We start from the raw sequence: 25,661 nt of genomic DNA, 5'->3' as shown, positions 1-25,661 counted from the left end.
TAAGAAAGTAACTTAGATCAACAATACAAAGATTGAAGTAAACTAAGTATTCATATTGTTAGAGATACTTCAAGACTGCACAGGAAAATTTGTTTGCTACAGGGAATTCAATATATCAGATTCACAACCTAGGAAGCATCTTTATGAAGTATCAGCCTTGCAGAGAAGGACTTGGGGGTACTGGTGGATGAAAAATTGGACATGAGCTGGCAATGTGTGCTTGCAGCCCAGAAAGGCAACCATATCCTGGGCTGCATGAAAAGAAGCATGGCCAGCAGGGCAAGGGAGGTGATTCTCCCCCTCTACTCTGCTCTCGTGGGACCCCACCTGGCACACTGCATCCAGCTCTGGGGTCCTCAGTAGAAGAAAGGCATGGACTGGTTAAAGGGGGCCCAGAGGAGGCCCATGAAAATGAGGAGAGGGTGGGAAAACCTCTCCTATGAAGAAAGGCTGGGAGAGTTGGGGTTGTTCAGTCTGGAGAAGAGAAGGCTCTGGCGAGACCTTATTGTGGCCTTTCAGTACTTAAATGGGGCTTACAAAAAAGATGCAGAGAGGCTTTTTACGAGGGCCTGTAGTGATAAGACAAGGGGTAACAGTTTTAAACTAGAAGAGGGTAGATTTAGATTAGATATAAGGAAGAAATTCTTCACTATGAGGGTGGTGAGACACTGGACCAGGCTGCCCAGAGAGGTTATGGATGCCCCATCCCTGGAAGTGTTCATGGTTGGGTTGGACAGGGCTTTGAGCAACCTCATCTAGTTGAAGATGTCCCTGCTTATGGCAGGGGGGTTGGACTACATGATCTTTATATGTCCCTTCGAACCCAAACCATTCTATGGTTCTATGATTCTTTGATCTTAACAATCCACTTTTCTGAAAATCAAAGTCTGTTAAAAGAACCTCTGAAATACAGCATGATAAACAAGTTACTTGAGTAAAAATAACTGCATGTAATTTTTAGTATGTCTACCTCCTGTCGCCTTAATAAAAATTAGGAATTTTAAGCTCGTCTTTAATTTTAAGCTGATTCCTATACATAAAGCAAAGTAAGGAAAAAGTTTATTTAACTTTTCAAAAGCCATGGTGTCTGAAAATAAGGTCAAGTTGTCAATCATGAGGCATGTAATCCAAAACGAACTCCGTTACAACTTTTCAAAACACACCGTAACATTTTTTTTTTTTACAGTTCTATAGGATAACCTTCCTTATGCTCTACTATGATTTTGAGTTTATATTGCAATGTGTTTCTTTTTTCACTTCTGAAAGAAAAATCCAGATTTCTAGGCAAGTAATTAGAAATATAATTTCAGACTGACCAGAGGTTAAAAAAAAATACCCCCAAAACCCCTCAAATCAACAATTTTGGCTTCTGACTAGTAGCTTACTAGACAAGTGCCTACTACCTACTTGTGCCCATGAGAAATACAGCAGTCTCCTCTTCCCTTGCAAAACCAGGAAGACAAAGCAACATCATTTTGTACACTACACCTTGATTCTGGAAGCACTGTGGCAAATCCTATGAACAAGCCAATCTTACCTTCAAGTAATTTGTATACTCTTACATCTGCTAGTGTCATTGATTTTCTGTGAGCTCTTAAGGCATCTCTTTATAGGCAAATGAGTACTTTACAGAACAACCTTTGCTGTGATCTACAAGCATCTTATCACAATAATGGACAAGTGAATTAAGTGATCACACCCACTCTAAACAAATTGTGGGCAGGGCATATACATTTTCACTCAAACCAAATTCTCTGTATGCATGCTGCAAACTGTCCCTGGGTTTTCCCACTACCTAACCCCAAGCATTTTCCTGAGTCAAAGGCATTTATTAAAGTGGAATGCCATCCTAACTCTTCCTTACAGTGGCGCATGCACATATTCTTGTACTTGAGTGATCAGCACAAACTGAATTCTGTCCAAGCAGCAAAATCAGACTGAACTAGCATTTCAGGGACATATATTTGGCTGCCATAGTCATCATTTATTTGCAGATAAAAGGTCTTTTTCTAACCCTCTTATAACTGCCAGAACTTGAAAAGCAAAAAGCTTATTTGGAGCAGATAGGTTTAATGAGAATTCACTGCCAGGGCTAGACTATAATCTCGTGTCTGACTCTAGAGCACAAGCTATTAAAGCTGTACTGTGTTTTCTTTGTAAAAATAAAGAGATGCCTGATTCACTCTTTGTTCACGAGACCAGGCTGTAAAATCCTCTTTCCCAACATTTCACCTCACTGGTTTCAGTATATCTGATGCACACAGATCAAATCATAACCCTGTGAGGACTCTGCTCTTCATCCTTACCACCCAGATTTCCTTATCCACACAGACCACATCCATTTCACTTCCTCATTACAGTGCCTATGGGTTGCTCTCATTTGCAAGGAAGAAAATGTTACTTTTACAGATGATTTAGCTTTTCTGCCTTGGACTGGGAAATGAAGACAGAATTACCCTGCAAGCAGAATGAAATGAGAATAACTTTGTGTTTCCAGAACCACAGTTGTAGAGCTTAAAGCCTTTACCTTCTCTACACAAACTGAAATGTACAGGCAGGAAGAAGAGTTTATTTTTACAGTCTGTCTGAAAAGTACTCCTATAAAATAGCACAAAATACTCCCATGAACTGCACCTCAGACACTGCAGGAACTCCATCTGCTAGAAACAGATGCAAAGCAGACAGTTTTTTTCTGAAAAACTGCCAAGCAAATTTAAAAAGCTATAGCTTTTAAAAGTGGTGTGAGAGTGGGAAGGATCACTCGCTTATATAAGAACTGGCCTCTTCCAAAGCTGGGTACCCTGGACTGTACCAGGCATTTCACTGTGAACAGTTATAATAATCTGCCTTGGTAGAAGGTTTTCCCTCACTCTCACCCAAGTAGAGATTATGATATCCCATATGAGTGTATCCATTCATTTGCTTAGGTCATGCCTCAAGCCCCGATACCTTTATTAGGAAAACATAATCCTTGTGAACCTTATTAAGCCTTTGACAAGCAATGGGTTCTGTCTACTAGCTGTGTTAAAAATAGTCTCTATTTTTATTTGCTGTCTTTCAATCTTGCCTTTACAAGAGGCAATCACTTAGTGGTAGACACTTCTCCTCATGATGGCCTGATTCCTGTCAGATGTAGGAGACTATTACACTATTTATTGTTACATTTCAATAAGGTGTCTGAGTTTCTCCGCCTTCACACAAACTCAGGCACCATTTCTTTCTAAATGTAAGTTTAAAATTATAATTTTAAATTTGTATTTTCTCTCGCAACACAAGAATGACAATTTTGTACTGAATACACCTGATCTTATAAAGCATTAAAATATTTATATTAAAAAGTAGGAAAATTATTCTGCATAAGTTTTAAGCTCATCAACCCTCCTGGAAGCTGTGATTAGATTAAGAAATTATTCTTTTGACAGAAGAAATCTGTTAAAAGTTTCAGGCTATTTTATTTAACTCAAATTCTTCTGGCAACACACCAATTACCTAGCCACATTACATCTTAAATCAGATCTTTAGGAATCTTTGGTATAGCAACTCAAAATAAGCAGATCTTAGGAAAGCATCCCTCCAAAGTAATTCATGCAAATTACGGATTTTCAGTTAGTCTGAAAGTAAAGTGTGAAGTAAAAGGCTATGATACTCAGATATTAAAGGCTTTTTTAGTTCTTTGAATTATCAACAGTGAAAGAAACATCTTTTTTGTCAATTAATACCACTGTTCTAAGGTTAGACCAAATAGTTTACTTTCTAAAGTCACCCAGTTGTACAGATGCACTCTGAGCACTGACTGGCAGACAGACCTCAATGGATGTTCACAGGTTTTCAACCCATCAGTCCAGAATTCTTGTACTCAGCTCCAGTACTACTACTGCAGTATGGTGTTTTTCTGCGCAATAGATAGGAAATACCTGTGCTGGTTCTGACCTGTAAGTATGTGTTTTAACATGACACTGCTTAGTAAGAGCTGTGTGCTGCTTAAACGTTTTATGCATTTTCTCCACAAGCCACTTATACATATTCTGCTTACAGTTTAAATTTTAAAGTCTCCTTTTAATGTGTTGGATATATCCCATCTCCCTCTAAACTCAGTGGCAGAAACTGAGCGTACAACATCAAAAGTGAACCATTTCTACATAGATAGCAAAGGCCTGCTTCCAAATCTGAGAACACTTGTCATACCTACAACTCTAACAAATAAGACTCTTCAGTGGCCCGATACAATCTCCTACATGAAGTGGATGCTAAGAAAAGGAAACTCCTTGATGTCTTAACTGTACTCATACTGCACATCTGTCAACATATACTCTCCAAGTACTGTTGCTGGTTGTTACAAAACATTGCCGTTCTCTAGGTGAGAAGAGTGGAGAAAGACAAGTAGGAATGAGTTAGCATGTCCCTTTTCCCATTTTATTGAAAACCACTCTTAAAGGAAGAAAGGTTTTGCCTTTCCTGATTTACAGAATGAAGCAATTGAATCATATACTCACTTCTTGTGCGTGAGGTCCAGACCACTGTTGACTATTCCCTCCACCTTGACATTTTTCTGTCCACAAATATTTCCGTAACTGTCATATCCTGAAAGCAGTCTTGCAGCTGCTCCTGTAGCTATTGAAAAGCCACAGATAAAACCCTGGAGGAGAAAAAAACCCCCACAGTTTAGTAATACTCTGTTTGACAGCTGGGAAAAGTCAGTTTAATTAATTTGTTTCTAAGCGGAGGTTCTTTAAAAATTCTTTCAGACTGAAAAAGGAAAGACAAGGACCATCCACAGAGAACTGTTGTGCAATTATAAAATTGAATGCAAGCCAGAAGAGGATTCAGACATCTAACACTGCATATTATCCAAGCATAGTTAAGAATCTTGTAGGTGTTTTTTTGAGAGTCACATTGTCAGCAAGTGGTGCATGAAGCAGAAGGGAGGCCAAGGGCAGGCAGTGAAGGAGAGCTACAAGCAGAGCTTGAGCTGTCAAGGGTTAGTATGCATCTTAGATGATTCCAGACAGTCCAGATTTTCTTGCTTTAAGATTTTTTTTTTTCCTTCAAATTATGTGCTTTCAAAGATGAGTTAGAATGAAGAAGCCTATCTAACAAGATCCTTTTAAAGAAATCCTCTAAAGCAAGTGACCAGGTCAAGGCCACTATGGTTCAAGATGCTGTGTTCAAATGCAGGAAAGACAGACACAGAGCAAGAGAATGCAAAATGGCTCAAACTGACTAATGTGTAAAATACCCACTGCCAGGCAGGTCTTGCTGTGAACTTTCAGTGATATTTCACTAGCAAAACCAAGATCAAGGCAGTGACGATGCGAATAGGAGACTGGCCCAAAAGAATCATTAGCTCTCTAGCAATACCACTGAGAGGGAGAAGTGAACCATCGGCTTACTCCACTACCATCAATGAACTGTTTTTACAGATGAGGCAAGCTAAGATTTGAGAACGGGAAGCAGAGTAAACAGCCGAGACAAATGCGTGGGGCAACAGATGGCAGCAATGGGATCTGATGAGATGATGACAACAGGTAATGAAGTCAGCATGGAACAGTTAAAATGTGGGTGGTTTTAAAGGTCTGAAGATACAGGAGAGTGACCTCTGATGGACAGGCTATCACTATAGAGAAATTCCAGACAGCAATCTGGTCATTATCTTTCTCTTGCCAATGCACTAATGGACTTACAATCTTAATACTCAAAGCAAAAACAAGGGCAAAGTGAGCAAAAGGCTATCACGAGTAATAATTAAACCCGATTTCCAGCACTCACAATTTTTCAGATCCCTCACTATTCTGTAAACAACATACTAGTATGCATTTTACATACAATAGTATTCAGGTTCTTGGCTGGTTCAAGAATTTTTTTCCTTACATACAGGGTAAGGGAAATCATGCAAATCCTCCACCATCTAAGCTAATTTACAACAGTGTGGGGATGCCCTCCTGACCCATCATGGCACCTAACCCTTCAAGTGAAATCTCCTAGAACAGTAACTAAAAGGGTATTTGACCCAATAGGATAACTGCTCTGTATATGATATTGCTTAGACAGGAAAATCTGGGACACTCACCCACAGCAGACTAATTTATAATTGGAGGAACAGGTAAGTATAGACTGAGTAACCAGGGAACATCAACAAAGGCAGAAAAAAAAACACCACAAAAAAGAGCTGTTTGTTTCAGGAAGTACTGTGCTTTTTATGATTTTAAGATATTCACATTACAGTGAGAATATAATTCATCTGATTTAAACAAAACATTATAATTTTTGCATTTGAAGTGCAGCCAATGACAAACACTTTGGGGAAATAAAAAGAAATTTTTCAATGGAATAATTCCAAAGACCAGAGACCAAGGGACAGTAAAAAAAAAAGCTGACAGCACAGAAATCCCAAACTCCTAAGGGCTACTGCAGGCAATACAGCAGTACAAGACAGTGACAGACATTCTCTGATTATGAAGAACAGCATACATGGGTCCATGAAACAAAACAAGATGTAAAGAAGCATATTTCTAGTTTTCACTAATCTGCAGCTCTTGGAGGTTTGTTTTTTTAATATAAAGTGCACAGTGTTGTGACGCTGTCTTGAGAAGGGTGATCGTTTCATCACACAGGACAAAGCTTGGAAAGAAAGATCTTACCATTAGTAATATGGCTGTTAATAGTCGGTGCTTCTACTAAGCATCCAAGAAAAAAAAAGTCAATTGTTTGATATTCAGAATCTTTGTTTCTCAGGAAAAAGTTTACTGTGATTCACAGGACCATTTACCAGACTCAAAGCTATGATTTCTGGGAAATCCACAGTCCCATAAGGAACATGAGTCAAGTGATACCTCAGCATGCTGAAAATCATTTGCAGGTGAAACTGGAGTTTCAGGGAGCTGGAGCAAGAACTGGCACAAACTATAAATTATGGATCCCTACCAAAGGCTTTTGATACGCACATACTACCCATTTCTGTTCTACAGCTGATGGTTCCCACACCAGTATACCCTGACCTTACCCTGTGACTAAGTTACTGAAGGGCTTTACAACTTCTTTCTAATGAATGCAAACTCTTCAACTATGTAACAGTCACAAAATCCTTTGAGTTTTACTCACCATTCCTATGCAGAAGAGGATAAATAAGAGCAGCCATGGTACATCTGTGCAGCTGTGGTCCTCCAGAGGCTTCCACTCTCGCTTGGAGCTCTTGTGTGAGGAGAGAGAGATGAGGTTAACAAAACTGTTTTAATTGTCTTCTGCTTATAATAGAAAAAGTCAGAAAATTATTCTCTAGGGCATTAACATAGAGCAGGAGTTATATTGAATATAGCTGAAGCAGCTTGGTCAAAAAAACCACTAAGGCTCATGAAAGATACTTCAAAAGAAGTGCATCCACTGGAAACTAGATGGACAAAGAATTATTTATCCAGATAATTTACCCAGGAATTTACAGGTATTTATCCACAAAACAGGTTATTTTCACTTATTTTTTTATTAACAGAAAAGAGAACCTAATGGCATGGAATCAACAATATCTGCTATTGCAGTCTTCCACAGCTACCTTCCAGTAATCTGCTTTCCAAGAAGGCTAAAAGGTTAAATTTTTCAAAAGCTCCTAAGTTTTAAAACACTATTGGCAGGTTTAACAAGTACAGTGCACGTAGAAAGGAGGTAATAAATTGCTGTTAAAGAATAGTTCTCTACCTGCCAAGAGGCAGCTAAGCTTAACATTTCAGCAAAGAAATCCCTAGTCAGTATTGCCCAGGTGCCAGAAAGGAAAGTCGTGTACTTAAAGGTTGAAATACTCAATGATGTAGGCTCTATTGCAAAGTATAAAGAGGCAGTTGTAAACAATTCAAAGAGTTTGCTGCTCACAAGGCAAAATTTCTGAAGTGTGTATACACTGCTAAGATAATTCAAGTCTGTTAAAAACAGTCATTTTGCCATCTAGGCAATATGTTTTTAAGAAAAGAATGATTTTAAGAAAAGAATGAGCATTGGCTGTAGCACAAAACTAACCACTGTATCAGAATTTATTGTAACAAAAATATTGATTATAGCTACTCTTAAAAATACACAGTTACACAGACAAGCTTTTTCAGTTACTTCCCACCTACTAACTGTTCACATATGTCCACTAACACCCAAAAAATGCACACAGTGTTTCCATACTTGAGGAAGAAAAGGAGATTGATATAGGGCGAATACAGAATAGCCCTCTTGAGAGGCAGAGCAAAAGGGGTAACCTATTCAAATTTTGTTTTTATTTTTCCTCTAAGACTCTGAAGCATCTTCAAGATTTTGTTGACGAGATAGCAAATGTCAGTACGGAATTAAAACAGAATGGTTGGATGAAATGTCAACAGCTTTTATCTCCATTATGTATTTCTGCAGATTTTTATCAAAAAAGCTATAACACATAACTCATGTGGTATTAGCAAAGTGGTTTTTTGGTATTCATGACTTTGGTTTTTGCTAATTCACAAGTACAAAGCAAGCTTTTCAAATACTACTATTAGAAAACTACAAACTGGGTACAGTATAAATGATAGTCTGCATGCACCATGCTTCAAAAAGCACAGTTTTCTAAGTAGCCTGGCTTTGCATTAGGGAATTCCATGCTACTTTTGCAATTTTGTGTTAATAAAGTTCCACTTGCAGATGTTATATTTGTATTTTTAATTAAAACTGTGCAGATTCACTGAGTTCCAAACAGTCAAACTTCTTTTTATTTTACTCAATAATCAGTAGTGAAAGGTGCTAAAAGGTCACATTATGCGCTCTACAACACTCATTCAACAAAACTGTCTTCTGATCCTGGTGGTTCACACTTAAAACTAACACACTATTCAAACTTAACATTTACAACAAGATTGTGACATTTATATTGTTATAATTAGCACAATCATAATTGCATAAAATATGTAAAGCTTCATGCTTCCTATTCCTAAATCCACACCAAGAACTCTGGATTCTTTAGAGATTTACTTTTATTTACAAACAGCAGAGATAAATTTCAGCTATAGCTGCACCTTAAAAGTAAACTGCCCTTGACAAAAGAGGGAGCAGTAAGATGTACCACATAGTGTGGTTTGTTTGCTTTGTTGTTTTTTTTTTTAATCCTCTCTGTACCGTCTGCAAACAAAATCTTTTAATAGGATTTTCAAAAGCCACTAAACATCCTCTAGAATAGCTCTGGCAGAGATTTAGGTTGTCTGACTAGTCACAGTTACCATAAGTAATCCATTTTATTTACTAAGTGGACTGCAATTTATATGTCAAAAAGAAACTGGAAATGCCATTGCGTACCACACAGTTAGAAGGCTATACTGAGGAATTCATTCTGTGTCCATAGTCTTTACTCTGCTCCAAAATAGAATTAAAAAAAAAAAAAAAAAGAAGAAGAAGGTATTTTTAAAAAAAGTACCCTTGGAGGCAACAGAAAAGGCACTAGGTACTTAGCAACCTTCAATTTCACCACATAGCATACTAACATGGTATGAAATTACACATCTTTAGAACAACACCCTTTTCCAGTAGCCTGCCCAATCTTTCTTCTCTCCAGACCTTGCTACAACCCAAGCTAGCTGCCATTATGTATCTGCAGTTTTCTTCTCAGTTGCTTCCTTGTATTCTGGATTCCCACTGAATCTTCTTCCATAGCTTCACAGCCCTTCATCCTCATCTTTGATGTTGGTGTCTGTCTTTCTAGTGACTGCTCCCTGTCTACTCTACATCCTTAGACGTTTACTCAGACCGTGATATTCATGCTTGGGCAACACAAATTGCTAGTCTATGGTCAACATAAGGTCTAACAAATGTTGTTTGTTCTGCAGTCTGGAAACTATGCTTTGTCTCAGTCGTAACTGAAATACCATAAAATTTTAGCAGACATGCTTTGCCTGCAATCCTAAATCAGCACTTCTACTGATTTCAGCCTTTCCTCCAGACAGACTAAAAGCCTTCAGCATCTCCTGATGCAAGAAAGCTAGATAACCTGGAAGAAAAAGAACACTTTTGGAAATAATTTGATTCATTTTAAGTTTTCTCTTAAAACAGAGCTTTCATAATTTATGCTATGCTCTCTACTGATATTCTTGCCATTAACAAAGCACAGGACTACCTGTGCACTGTTATGACAGCACAGAGAATCAAGAGTACTATCAGTCAAGAGTGGAAAGCAGACAAAAAAGCCTATCTCTCCAAGACAAACTCGCAGGTTGGGAACAATTTTCCTGCCTGTAACAGCTCTTCTGTGCTGTTTTTAAGAATTATTTGCTCAAGAACCCAAATAAGTGTGTTCAGAAGTTTATGTCTGTCCATTTTGCAGAAGATTTAGCAAATTCAATGCTTCTCAAAACCAAATCAGAACTGTTGGGTGCAGCACAATTTTACAATTACATCTTAATTCCACACCTAGAAAGTTGGATGTCTAAAGTTAGGCTTTCTCTTACAGAAGATAAGTGTGAAGAATGCCAGCACATTAGCTGTTGGCTTTTCTAGTTGAATTCAGAGCTACGTGGTCTGGAGACAGCAAGTACTTGTATGCAAACGCAAAATATAAAGGGGCTATTTTCCTGGTATTCATTGCATCCAATCACTTCAAAACAAACATAGAACCGCCCCCTCCAGATTTCTTTCTCCCTGCCACTTCCAAAATATACCTTTGCAGCACCAATAGAAGGCCTGAATTTGTGTCTCTTCTGCATACTGTAATATACTTCTTTACAGGTATCAACATAGCACAAAACCAATGGTTACCACTTCCACTGTTAACTGTAACAGCTATACTGGATGCTACCATACAAGCACCCACCTGCCCCAACCAGAGTGCAACACACACACATAAGAGCAGAAAAAAGTGTAAAAATACGGCATGTCAGCAGGAGACTACAGATGCAAGGAGTTAGAGAATTTTTTTAAAACATAAAACATCTCATGCAATGTACAATTTGGGAGTAAAGTGACTGAAGCAAGAAGCCAAGTAAAGAACATCTGCAGTATTATATATATGGATAATCAAGCTGTGGGTAAGTAGCAAAGATGTGAATAAGATCAGGATAAAGATGGAATTTGCCATCAACAGAGGATGTTGCAACATCATGAGAAAGGCAGCAGAAAGAAATCCTAAAATCTCGTGGTGATCAGATCATATGTTTCAGGAGGAAGAAATTGAAGCTACTACTGAGACAGATGGGCTGAATTAAGGACAACCCAGTGAATAACTGGCCTGAATAACATCCACTGGATGAAAAAGGAGATGCAGGGAGAGGTTAGACTCTAGGCTTTACTTCGGCTAGTGAGTTTAAGCTAGCAACTGGAGAGTATAGGACTATTCTGATTTGCATATGAACACACAAGTGGTAAGAATACAGTCATAGCTTCATTCAGGTAGTGCAGTACAAAAAATAAAAACAAACCAGAACAAACAAATACAACGCCCATAATTTTCAGCCCAAAACAAGTCTCAGAGAGACCCAGGATGAAGGATGTCCCATCAAAATCCTATAGGAAGACTCCCTAGTCATGAGGAAGACCAGTCTTGCGAACTGCTAATCTAACTCCAGGACTACAATACACAGTGTTACGAAAGCCGAGAGGTGATAGAATTTTAAAGCAATGTCCACAGCCAACAAAGCCAAACCGAATTAAACTTCATGAGATACCAGTTACATGATCTATGCTGTTCTGGCTCAAGAGAAGGCTTCCAAGTACAAGTGCTCTGAAATCCTGGAAGGTCCACATCCAGGACAAAATGTTCATTACCCTTACTTGTACATAATGCTATATAAAACCTTACATGCAGATGAAACATAGTGACCCAGTATTCTTCCACTTTAGCATTTGGTTTAAATCCGTTCCACTTCCAGTCAAAAATAACAGAAAATAAGACAGAAAAGTTGGAATAGTTTTTAAACAGAGATGTGCACAAATCATTTTGACATTCCCTCTTAAAAAGCAATAAATTCTTTTTAGTCTCCTTTTTTCTTTCAATCTGGTTCTAACACAAGACAAAGACGCTGCAAAACATCCAGTTTTCCACTTGCAAGCATTGAAAATAAGCTTTTGTATTTTCTACCCTTAGAAATGGCCACTTCTTTTTTTTCCTATTGAATACTGAATACAAGACATGGCATTTTGACTCATCCATCTAAACAATCAGGCCTAGATTTACAAAGTTTTTTCAGATCCTAGCACACTCAGGCACTTCAGTATTTGGCCCGTTCCCCCCTTAGCAGCTTATACCATGCTTTAAGGATGTGACTTTTCAGGCCACTTATGATTTCTGAAACTTCTGTTCGTTCAACTGGTGAGTTACAGTACTGCCAAGACACAGACCTAGTATATGGAAACTTCACCGCTGCTTTCACCATTTATATTCATTCATTATTTGACCTTTCCTTAAAAACTGGATAAATTCACAAAAGAAATCCATCCACTACTCTCCCCTCACCAATGCACACTGAATTTTTAACAACTTCTGGCCCTTAGTCGCCCTTCTATATTACATCCACCTTCCAAGTTTTTAATATCTCAATCACGATAGCAACTACACACCCTTTACAAATACCTCCTCCCTAAGATAATTTACAAAATTTAAAACACTTTAAGATGCATCTTCTTTTCACAGAACTGTTGTGTTAGGCTGTCAATTACAAACACTGGTATGCATGAATATCTGAACTCCCGTTTGTTCCTCAAAAGGCTATCTGTGACTATTCTTTCCAGTGGGACATAGTTTTTGTATTTTAAGCACAGAACCCAGCTAAAAAAACATATTGATAGTTCTAGAAGCCACAGAACTACTTAAGATTGATTTCCTTTGGTCTTTCTGGACAGTACAATCAGATCCTCTGATATCTAACAAAGGGAAAGTTCTGATCATAGTTCTTCATGCAGTGGAAACAATTCCTCATTTTTTTTTTCCTTCTCATTTAGGTTTCCTGATATTTAAGGATAACTCAGCTTTTGTTACAGCTCCTTTCTCTGTGGCTACAGTTTGACCTCAATCTTTCATTAAGCTCACAAGAATGCACCTGAATCTTTGAATCAACTATCACTCATGAATTAGCTATCAATGCCAAGTTAGCTCAGTCAGATCAACAATTTTTTAGAGTTATTGGGGATGGGAGAAACAAGTAGGAAGGAATGAAATGTGTGTTATCTGTGCCAAAGATTTTTTTTTTCTAAATGTAAGTTACCAGGAGTTTAAATTACTACAGAAGCATTACATAAGTTAACTTTTCAAATAGCTTTAATTAATTAAGGGGTTTTTGCTCTGCAGAGAGTCACTGTAGAAAAACTTGGAATATTCATTGTTATAATTTCTAACCAGTTTCAATAATGACAAGAAGATACTGAAAATTTTGGGTTGCAAGTATTTCAGGTTTTTTTCTTCTTAAATGAAAGGGTAGTTTTTATTGTACTTTTAAAAATCCTGATGTGGCAGTTTAAGATAATTTGCTATAAAACCCCATCCTAAGAACCACATTCACGTAACTACATCCCCTTTCGATTAATTCCCTGTTGTTTTATCACCTTGATGTAACATCTGGATTCAGAGTATATGCAACTGTAGCTCAACACAGGAAAGTAAATACAAATGACTGCTGTTTGTATATGTAAATCAAGGAATTCAGAAATGACTGTGTAGCTGTCTATCTACAGAGGAGATAAACAGCCACAGTATGCACACAGCATTAATAAACAGTCCTTAGGTTACTCATCCTGACTGGGATCTTTTGTGGGAAACTGCCACAGAGTCCTGCAGAACCTCCCTTTCCTAGAAGGAAGGCTGGTTCTGATAAAGTGCCAGAGATTGAAGTGATTGTATGAATAACGTTCAGTTTATTCCAATAACACAGTGAGTTTTGATGCTTCAGAATTTGTGGGTCCATTTGCAATACTGTCCACACCACAAAATGACATGTAAAGCATGGTCCACTCTTGAGTTCTCCGTTGAAAAAAAGGCAAGCCAGGTTAAAGAGGTTGCTACCAAGAAGTCATCCAGTCCAGAAGCTGTCCTGCAAACTAAGGTTAAAACTACAACTTGACATGCTATTGAAACATCCCCACGCTGCCAAAAAAAAAGACCGTTCTTGAAACATTTGTCAGCATTTCCTAATGACCATTTAAAGAGCTGATTCTTTACTCATTTTACATATCTTTACAAGCTAAAGAAGTCTCAGTCACATGCTGGCCTTTACCATGAAGCATACCACCTATGAAAAAGAACCACCATAATTCACTAGTTTACCAAAATGTTTCCAATGCAAGAATGTAATTCTCTAGTTTATCAGGGAGCACGGCATTTTTCCGTCCAAGACATGGCACACCTTTCTACATTATTCAGCTGTTTAAGAGAAGAACTAGCAGCAACTGTATATTGTCCTCATGAAACTTCTTCCACCTCTGAACAGATCTTAATTCTAGAGCCTAAAGAGGAACAGGAAATGAGCCCTGACCCCAAGCATTAATAGTTTAGGATGTTTCTAGATCGCTCTAACCTGAAGCCTAAAACCAGGACCTGCAGCCATTTTGACATCAAATGAAGTTACCAGCTATTCCTCTCCTTTCATTATGAATGTCAAACTGCAGTGAATAAGATGATCAGTATGCTGCATCTGAACTATATTTTGACTGCAAAGTGGTTAAAACATATGTGATACTAATTACAGGTGTAGACCAACTATGTCTCAATATAAACATGAATCAGTAAGTACTTCATGGAAAACAGAGCATTTCTCTGCATACACAGCCAACTTAGTAGATAATGACTGAACAAGTGTCTAAAACATCAGAATATAAAATTAAAATCTAGCAAGTTGTTTCACATTTTCAAACAAAAGCATTAGGCAACTTTTAACCTATTAAATACACTGCACAAAGAAATTCAAAGTGAGAAGGAGGGAAGAGACATGGACATTTTCTAACAGCTTCACAAATAAACAGAGCCTAGAGTCCCTGACAGCGCCCCTATGAAGGTCTGTTACCTCTAAGGAGAATGAAGTCTATAATTATTCTAGGATCTTCTTTTACTCTGAAGAATGGATGACACTGTCCCTAAAAAAAGCCCCAAAAACCTAACCCCCCACAAAAAAACACTCACTTCCCCACACAAGTACACTTCTGAGAATAACAGTAGCAACTCAAATAAACTATCCCTCTATATAAAATCTTCATGGAGTGAATGCGCTTTGCATAAGTGTCCAAAGCAAAGTCCTGACGTTCATGACTCCATCAACTATCTTTCAATTTTTTATAGAAAACCCTTTGTTTACTGCACTGTGAAGCCTAAGAACACTGCGTTAAGTTGCCCTAGTTAAAATGCTCACCATTACCTACAGACTTCCTGTGCATGACCTACAGGTGCTCAGATAAAGCACCGAGCAGTAGCTTACTGCAGTTTATCACAAATTCAGATGATTCTCTCATGTTCACAATAAAACTGATTTATTGTACAAAAATTACTGGTGTGTCTCCGTTACTAGAGGAGGAACACACACCAGCAAACCCAGACTTTTACTCCACTAAACTATAGCAGTTCCCTGGAAGAATGAACTATGCTGTATCAATAAAAATATTCCCATAAACACACCAAGAAAATTCTTAGTCTAGACTTGTCCTGGATCTCCCTCTGGGGAAGAGTAGTATTGCTTCTACCCCAAAAAGCCTACCAATGATAACATTCTCCTGAGAGGCAGATGCTTGAATTCCCCCAGACTTAAAGAACCGAAGCTATGTCTCCCACTTCCAGGGGCAAGTGAGCTTGTCACTGTAATACTATTACAGCTGCAAGTGGCAGTCACCTCTAGAAAGAAATGAAAACAATACACACTGTTCCCTGCAAGTGCCCTCCATGATGACACCATCCTCTGGGTAACAAGCCCAAACACCTCTGAGCAATACAGAACATGCAAACAGTGGTGCCTAAGGCCTGTTTTTGTGGAATTTCTGCTTTATTTTTCAATTTACTGCAAAGCAGATATTAGTCATGCTTTTAGATTTTACTGACAGCCACATGCCAGTACTTTACATATAAGCACCCACGTCCGTATTTGCCTAATAATTCCACATCACCACTTGTTCTCTGACACCTTGTCCACTGAAAGGACGCATATGCTATTTACAAGAACAAAACTCAGAGTTCCTGTTAGGAGAAGTCTTCTGATAGTGTAATACTACTTTAAAGTTATCCATCAAAGGGTAATGAATTTACCACTTTCATTCTCTTCAGAGACTAAGCATACCACCAATTCAATGTGTCCAACACCTGCATACTTCACTAATGTTCTCATACTCCACACACAGTATTTATGAGTTTTCAACATAATGTAAGCAAAATTGAGAGCACATAAGACAGCACTTACAACATTATTGATGGTATAATATAAAGATGTTTATCCTGAGAACTCATACATGGAGACTTCACTTATGAATCTGACATACACTGTGTTGTATATCACCTTCCACTCATCTTTTCAGTCAACTCATATTAAACATTGCTTCTAAAACTCCCTTATTACATGCTTCCACCTCAGTCTACAACTTAAATATTTATCTTGAAACATAACACAGCTAATTAAAGAAAGAGCTGACAGGATCAGCACACCTGCTGAGGTTTTGAAGTTTTGAAAGAAGACCATCTGCAGACAAAAGCCCAGTTTTTAACCCTCAAAGTACTTAGTTATTGTTTCTTTTCTTCATTACAAGTTGTTAAGTACTTATTTGAAAGCAGTAATAAGTAAGGACACTGCAAATATTATAGTAATATTTTTCAGGGGATTAATATATCCATTTCAATGCATGTTTGGTACTTCCCTGTTTCTTAATCATTAATAAAAAGCAGTCATGCAAAAAAAAAAAAACAAAAACCAGCCAACAAAAAAAATCCCCAACCCCCCAAAAAAACAAACCCAACAGTTCACTTTTGAAGATATTTTGCACCGACCAAGTTACTTCGTCACATTGAATTTTCTACTTGTACATCTACCTGTTTAACAGAATCTCAAATTTTTTTCTTACTACTAGACTGCAAGTCCCAAATCACAAAATATTTTCAAACTTTAGACTAGTAAAACATTTTCCAACTGCAATACACATTTTGCTTCCAAATGTGTTAGCTTTATCACAACATGACATTAGCAGAAGAAAAAAAAAACACAGCAGAACTCCCCAATTAGTGGTCTCCACAGAAGATGAAGGACATTCCATAGAAAATGCTGCCCCTGTTCTTTGCACTCTTTTGTGTGTGATGAGTAGTTTTCTCTAAAAGAATTTTTTCACCCTTTTAAAGTGTCTAAAGCCAGAATTCAAAACCAAAACCATCACAGCTCTTTAAGAGCTCATGGCCTGCACAGTACTGCTGTGAAAAATAATGATGTTGCCACGTAGTAGAGATATTCATAGCAGTTTGCTAAGTATTCTTTCAAAATGCATCCTACATTCAAATGGGTTTGTCAATTGAACATCATAAAAATCACGTATTCTTGTATAGCATTTACAATCCTTGCAGAAGAACTTCCTACCTTTCAAAGGCAAAGGCCTACTTGGTGGAGGGTTCTGTGAGGTTAGGGGCTCCCATTTGCACACGTCAACACAAACATGGTCCTTGTGGCACTACACTGAACACTATTAACTAACTGTTGGATACATTGGCCATGTGCATTCTTCCGTATCACTGCGTAGGAAACCTGAAAGACAGAGCTATGTTGGAAGTTGAGAAGCTAATAGCCATATTCAGTTACATTTAAGGGATGTAATCAGCACAATAAAAACTTCTCAGAACGTTTTTTTCCCCTGCTTCCTCTAACGAAAATCAGAAAAAATTTAAGCTTACATTTGGGGGGGGGAAAAAAACCCTCACATAGCTTCTTAAATACAAAATCCTAACTTACAGGTCCAAAATTCTGGCATAACAAGAAAGAAAACCACTCAGGATTACAATAAGAGGGTAGTGCTTGAGGACATTGAAAGTGTATTAGATTAACAGGAACCAAAGCTAAGAGGGCTCTATCTCATTTATGGAAGAAAGGATGGGAGGAGAATGGAAAGGGAAATAATGTGTCAAGCCCTTAGCTTATTAGATAAGCATACTTCCTTATAAGTAGGCAATTATTTTGCAGCTTTTCATAGCAAACTAGGGGTAGTCTGACAAAGCATTGCCAGGACATGGTTATCGTGACCTTGAACAAAATACTTTAACAGGTTTCCTGTTTTGTTTCTACGAATCTGTATACAACATTCAGAGGTCTCTTCCTCAGTCAAATAATGTATCTGGAGAGCAGCAAGAGTGGTTTCAATTTAAAACAAAACCAAAACAGGTCAGAGTTAATTTCTGCTGTAAACAGCTGCTTAACTACATTGCATTTATTAAGAGTGGGTATCAGGCACAAGTCACCATGTTCTGCTGGCCATGACCCTCCACCATATTCTAGCAATATCACTGGTTAAAATAGCAACAGCTAGAAACTAGCATGTAAAAATGTAGTATAGAATCTCAGCTTTCCTACATACTGCAACCATCTCCTATTCTTGCAGTGCCTTGCATACTGGGTGTTGAAATCATATTAAAGCGGAGAAAATTAATCTTAGGACTGCAAACTTCAAAATGAAGTTGACTCTTCTCTCTTCTTAAATATGTATACAGATGTTCTTGAGGCTGTTGTCATACAATTGTACACTTTTATTCCATGTTTGAAATTTGCTTACCTAGAAGATTAGGGAAAAAAAAAAAAAAAAAAGAGGGGGCCTAGGGACAGGAGGCCAATCAATACAATGAAATTTGTTTACTTCATAAATCTCTGAAACTTCAAAGTATCTGGAAGACCTAGAAGAACCCTATTATATATGCACCAATACAGACTCTTTCTCTAAAGCCGATACACAAAAAAAGCTCTCAGTATAGTTTCATCAAACAGAGGTAAAAATTAGCAATCAGTTTAGTCAGCAGGTAGAAGTCACCTCGCAACACTCTGCTTAACTGTTTTTTAGAAGCAAAGCATAAGATTTACACAATTTTCCCAACAGCTCCTTCAAGTGAGAAAGATTCAAATACAAAATAACAAAGACACAGTTTCTGTCAAGTTGGTTTGCAAGTTTTGATTTTCACAAAAGAAACCACTGAGGAAAGTTCAAAGGAACAAAAATTATAGTCAGCCCAAAGGAGAAAAAGGCATGCAAAAGTGTAAAGCTCACCTTTAGAGTAAACAGCATAAAAACAGTTGACAACTTTGCTACATAACAAATACTGTCATTTCTTCATAATGAAAAATAAAAGCAGTCATTTGGATATGAATATACCTTCACAATTACTAACCTGAAAGTCTGATGGCTGACAGCATTCTAGATGCCAATTAGATTACAATAACATAAGCTTTGGATTTAGCATTCACTATTAACAATGCAAGATAATCAACCTTTTCCAAAACTGTTCTCACTTTATCAAAAAAATGTCTTGTAAGGATGCAATATCCCACGCTTGTTCTTAATCCAAACTATCACTTCTTGAAGCACTTAAAAAAAAAAAACAGTCAATCTTTGAGTTACCTGACAAAGTAAAGGAAATAATGGGCTACTTAAAACTTTTAAGATGTGACACAACAGAAAGATAGTCTAACTTCAGAAGGAGCTAGTCCTCACTGGGAAAACTCAACAAATTTGAAAGAATATCTATGTAGTGGAAATATTTCTTTCTACATCAAGATCAAAAGGAATTATTTGCACAGATTGTGCGGTTGCTTGTGACAGCATTTGTAAAAGGACACCTCATGCTTCACAGGAAATGAATAGAGCTCACAGACCAGAAGTACAGAGAAGTAGTCAACAACTTCATGAGATGCCTCACTCCTTAGCACTGTTTCTGGATGCTGCTTGTACGCTTCCTCCTTCATACTATATCTCCTTGCAAGAGGCTAGAACAGAAGCTTCATCTACTGTCAGCATGTTGAAAGGAAAATCAAGCTTCCTAGCTCCTGAAGTAGAATTGACAACTCATTCTGTTTCTGCCCATCAACACGATTATTCAGCTGGTTGTCTTCTGTGATCGTACCCCATGCCCACAATGAAATGGGCATGTTTTGATGCCCCCTGTATTCATTTAACTGCAAAAACCTCTGACAACTGAAGATATGGCTGAAGTACAATTAATGATCTGTATTGTCCATAACAGCTCAGAAGAGACATTTCATCAGAACTATGAAATTTTTTCAAAAGTTAAGAACTCCAGATTTATTCTGTGTTGCTTTGACAACAGATGCTCAAGGGAACGTTAATGAATGATCTGTCTTCATCTCCTTTTATAATGGGAAGTTCTTATAGTCTTGTAAAAGCCAAGGCTACCACCAAGAATAATATGTGCTTTGTTTATCCCAGTCACGCCTCCAATCTCCAGCAAGATTTCAAGCTTCTCTCACAGGTACCTTAGATTAAGCAACTGACATACAATGTAAGGATAAAATAAACAAACACACAAAGTATTTCCCAGTCCCAACACAAACACCAAGACCTCTGTAAGAAGCCTTGTTTCCTGTAACATCTTGCCACAGCAAATGCCTTTGAACTACAATCAGCCACTTCAATTCAACTGCAGAAGAGCAGGAAGGGAAAATGGATTCTGTATCACAACTACTCCAAGAAAAACCAGTTTAAGGTCCACTTCTCCCCACGGCTTGTTCCCTTTCACGAACTACAGTTTCTGTCCCCTCAGATGTAACAATGCAAATGCTGTAGAGCTGTACTATAAACTAGATCAGTGGAGCAATCTGAGTTACACCGTAAAGTAAGTTTGCTTGCTTAAAAAAAAAAAAACCCACACCAAAAAAACAACCAAAAAACGTGTACAGATTACTTCAGTCAAACAGATTTACAGCACAGCCTGAAGTTATGGTGACGTGAAAGCGATGAACTCCAACAGTTATCTCCTGCAAATCCAGTTTTATAATGGACTAATGCTGTGAGATAGCAGAAAATACCACTGATTAAGGAGAAGAATGAAAAGAAAGGGAAGGAAGTATTGCCACTCAAATGCAGATTCCGTTTTTCTTCTTTAATGAAATTAAAGATTTGAAAGAAATTTGATTATTGTATCAACTTAGAGCTTTAGCACCATTCGCTCAGAAGATCCCAGCATTTAGGAAGAGAAGATCATTTCCAAAACAGCACAACAAAAAACACTACCTGTATCAAAAATGAGTAGAAACTTTTTAAGCTTTCTTGCAGATCCATGATGAGAGAGATGCACCTAGATAGAAGCACCCGTCTTGAGAAGCTCATGATAAAGATATGGCAAGGGAGGACAGTGGGCTGAAACCACATGAAGGTATTGACAATCAACAGCACTGCAAGACAGGAGATACACAGAGGTGGTTTTTTTTTCTCCTGTCCTTTACAAGGTTTTAATCTCATACAGGTCAGCATACTTTGGCCAAACAACTACAGTTCAAAGAAGCGTTGGGAGGATCCAGTCATGATAATTAATGAAAAGTACGTCGACTGCTCTAAGAAAACAACTATAAGATGTAGCTGACATTGCAAAAGGTTTTCCCAGCAAGCTCAAGCTTCAAGATGGTGAGAGTCAAGAGGCAGCAAGCACTAAAAAAAAAATACAGCTAAGTCCACCTAAATAAGTAGAGAATAGCATGAGCCCCTAAAAAAACAGAGGATGACAGTGTTGTAACATGGAAAAAGGAGCAACAGGTAAACAAGAACTCTGGTTGTGACGATAAAGAACAAGTGTAGATCACAGAAGATACTACACCAGGGGAAATAAAAGAACTTTGTATGAGCACGGAATAAGACTGAAATTGAAAAAAGAAATACACTGGAAAGAAGTATTCCAGATTGAAGCGACTCAACAGGTGACACAGCAGTGGAACAACAGGAAAGAATGAGCACACCTGGAAAAAGTCTGGTATGGTTGTATTAAGTTAACATCACTCATAACAGTTCAAGTTGAAAAATTTGGTAGAATAGGAGGTAAGTTAACAAAAGGGGAGAAAAAGACTGGATGTACCAGCACAGACAGCAGTAGAGGAGAAGAAATAATAATCAGAAAGTAGAAGGCAGAGAAGAATAGCAAGAGGACAGTATTACAGAAGCCCAGGGACAATAAGACATCGAGTGGTAGAGGATTACAGATTGTATCGAAAGCAACAGAGATCAAGGAGGGTAAGAAAGGAAGGCAATCCTTGCAACTTGGCCAGAAGGAGCCTGCAGAGATCTCAGTGAAGGCAATTTCAGCAGAACACAGAACCTGGATTGGAATGAATTTAGTACAAAGAAAGAGGAAGGAATGTATGACAACAAATGTAAATTCTTCTGTTTGGGAGTTTGGAAAAGAAGGGAAACATACTAGAGTTGACTGTCAGCTTTAAGGATGGAGGATAGTAACTCAGAATAAAATTAGGAAGGGAATAAGAAGTAAAAAGGTGGCAGCAAGAGGTAAAAAAAAGAAATTTGGAATTAAAACAGAAAAATTGAATGAATGGAGCTTTGGGGTCAGGCTAAGCAGTTAAAGGCAGAAAAAGCAGAGAGCAAACACGAGAATCCATCACTGTAAGTAGCAGGCAAGAGTGCTGAGCAAAGGTAAACATGCCAATTCTAATCAGTTTTTCTCTGGAAACCTTTAGATTCTGCAGGGGAAGAGATACAGGAAAAAGCCTAAGACAGAGCTCTAGACAGCCTGCAAAGCAAAAGAACTGGGAAATATATTTGGGGGGGGGGGGGGTGGAGGGAAGCATAACTGAGTATGAAATAAGAGTTAGGAAGAAGACATCAAAGAAATTTGCCTGGTTCAACAGTCACAGGTAGGTGCATTATAATAAATGAGATGAGGAGGTGCAGTCATGAGAAAGGGACTTGGAGATGCAGTAATCAGATAAGATGGCTGGCAAAATCAAAACAGAAGTAATCATTTCTCTCAGAAATAGAAACGAGGATTAGCAGATGAAGCTCAAATAGGCTAGAGAGCTGAAGAATAAACTTAATGAGAAATCAACTTGAGAAACAAGTCATCACGAATGAGGGTGAGATGTCTGTGATAAGAGACTATATGTCAAAGACTAAGATGAAGTTACACAGGGAGAAGCAAGAAGTAAGTGAGGCAACATGAAGGAACCTCTGATGGACCCCTGCTCAAGGAAAGCTTAAGAAGAAATAACAGAGGGGGAAGTATAAAGACAGTGGTAGATGAAGAATGCAACATTTGTTGTTAATGATAAAAGGGAGGGTAGGACAGTGTCCTGGTTTTAGCTGGGACAGAGTTAATTTTCCTTTTAGTAGCTGGTATAGCGTTATGTCTTGATAGCAACAACTGAAAACATCAGTGTGTTAAGTAGTGTTTATACTAAGTCAAGGATTTTTCAGCTTCTCATGCCCAGCCAGCAAGAAGGCTGGAGGGGCACGAGAAGTTGGGAGGAGACACAGCCAGGACAGCTGACCCCAACTGGCCAAAGGGGTATTCCATACCATGGGACATCATGCCCAGGATATAAACCGGGGGGAGTTGGCTGGTGGGGGGTGCGGGTCACTGCCCATGAACTAACTGGGCATCGGTCAGCAAGCGGTGAGCAACTGCATTATGCTTCACTTGTTTTGTATATTCCAATCCTTTTATTATTATTGTAATTTTATTATTGTTATTATTATCATTATTAGTTTCTTCCTTTCTGTTCTATTGAACTGTTCTTATCTCAACCCACAAGTTTTATGTTTTTCCTTCCGATTCTCTTGCCCATCCCACTGGGTGCAGGGGGAGTGAGTGAGCAGCTACGTGGTGCTTAGTTGCTGGCTGGGGTTAAACTACGACAGACAGACATTAGGCTCTAATATAATGCTGTACTGTTGGTAGCAAGGCTTCTGCAATCAATATACCAGACAAAACTGTTGCTGATAAAATATTCAGCAGCTAGCCTTTGATTTGAATTTCCTAAGGAGACACACAATTGCTCATGGCTAAGGAATTAAATAAACAACCATTCTTTATGCTTCAGTTACATATATGGGATACAAAGCTCAATTACTGTACCATATCTTGCCACACATAAGGAAAGCAAGTGATAGGTTCAGTAGCGTACTATTAACATCATGCACCCTGACAGTAGAACACAAATTTAACTGAAAAACAAAATCAGCTAGTTGAAACCTGTGAACAAGCCAGATATTTAAACTATTTGATCCTCTATTTCTTCTGCTTTTGGTCTAGTGTTACCCACAAATAAGCCTGCATTTTCATTTAAGAAAAGAACATTAACAGCGACCAGCAATTCAAATTCATAAAGAAGAGCTAGAAAGGGCTTATTAAACAGTTAAGAACAGCAATTTGGATAGCAATCACAGAAAATAAGGACGGAAAAGACCTCAAAATATCAACTTCACTCTCAGTGCTCCAAGTCTATATCAGCTTTCCTTAAGCCACTCCTGACAGATGCTTATCTAACATTTTTTTTTTTTAGCAAACCTCAAACAATACATACTCCACAATCTCCCCTGGAAGTCTACTGCAGTGACCGAACAATTTTAAAATCTTCCCCTAACGTTTGGCATATATCTCCCTCTCTGAAATTCAAACCATTTCTTCATGCACTATAAAGCTGATTGCCTTCCTCTTTGCAGCAAATTGGCTGTACGAAAAGGATGTTCCCTATTGCAACTGGACAGCTCTCTGCAGTGTTTTGCATTGGAAGGACAGAGCCCTTTATTTAAAAAAAAAAAAAAAAAAAAAAAAAGTCTGCCTGAACAGATGAGCTACAAAAACTCGTCTCTGTGATGAGTCATCTGGGACAGCAGAGACGGACTTTCCCACATAAGCAGTCTGCTGGAAGCTGGATTCAGCCACCGCAAGTGACACAGCCAAAGGAAACTAACATTTACAAGCAAGCAAAGCACAGCCATAGCGTTAGTCATGATCGCTCATCCTACTGCCTTCAGAAAGGAGTCAAGTGAAAAAACAGTATAGCCCTGGTTGTGTTGTTCAAAGGGAAAGTTAAAATGGGAAGCAGAGCCGCAAACTGGAGCGCTGGGTGGAGCTCCCGATTGTGCCTTGCTTGGCAGCACCACTCTGGGGGGAAAAAAAAAGGAGTCAGTAAGGGCAAAGCAGAGCAAGGGGGGAGGGGGAAGAAAGAAAAACCGAGCTCGGAAATAAGAGATGTGCATGGGGCCAGTCACACACAGGGAAAAGGATACAGGGAGGCACCTGAACCCTTGGCCACAGAGTGGGGAAGGGGGCTGGGATTAGGATCGTCTCCCTTTCCAGAGGCAGTGGACCTGGGGGAAGCCCTGGACATGGCAAGTTTCCTCCCATGAGATGGCTCTTCTCTCAGGGGTGGGGCAGTAGGGACCCTAATGGAAAAGCTGTAGGGAAGGGGACAGATTGCAGAGCTACATGGCGGGGGGGGGGGGGGGGGGGGGGGGGGGGAGGGTGCATCGAGGCATGGCAGAGGGGAGGAAGAAGCATAGGACAGGGGTGCAAGGCAGTATCAGGGTGGCAGGGGAAAGCTGGAGATATGTAGCTGCAGCTGTGGCAGGCGATTGGAGCAGGGAATGGCAAAGATTGCAAAGCCATAGCAGGCCTGGGGGAAGAAGAGGCAAGATGATGGCGATCCACAGGGGAAGCAGCACACAAAACAGTGTGCAGAGCAATGCAGAGGATGGAAGTGCGTAACATGGTGGGAGCAAGGCTA

The 25,661-nt window shown here is 38.7% G+C and overlaps 1 protein-coding gene across 3 annotated transcripts in view; it reads right to left on the bottom strand.

Annotated features, from left to right (window-relative positions):
- The window catches only part of SLC44A1 (solute carrier family 44 member 1), a 69,527-nt gene that overhangs the window by 42,944 nt on the left and 922 nt on the right, over nucleotides 1-25,661 (bottom strand). For all 3 annotated transcript variants that reach the window (XM_030004401.2, XM_030004402.2, XM_030004404.2), the window contains exons 2-3: nucleotides 7,099-7,188; nucleotides 4,494-4,636 (exon numbers count right to left, since the gene is read on the bottom strand). In XM_030004401.2, the coding sequence (XP_029860261.1) occupies nucleotides 4,494-4,636; nucleotides 7,099-7,188 (233 nt within the window). The remainder of the gene's footprint in view (nucleotides 1-4,493; nucleotides 4,637-7,098; nucleotides 7,189-25,661) is intronic.

This window comes from Aquila chrysaetos, chromosome Z (assembly GCF_900496995.4).
Source record: "Aquila chrysaetos chrysaetos chromosome Z, bAquChr1.4, whole genome shotgun sequence".
Classification (NCBI taxonomy): domain Eukaryota; kingdom Metazoa; phylum Chordata; class Aves; order Accipitriformes; family Accipitridae; genus Aquila; species Aquila chrysaetos.
This window is presented reverse-complemented; position numbering and strand designations above follow the sequence as displayed.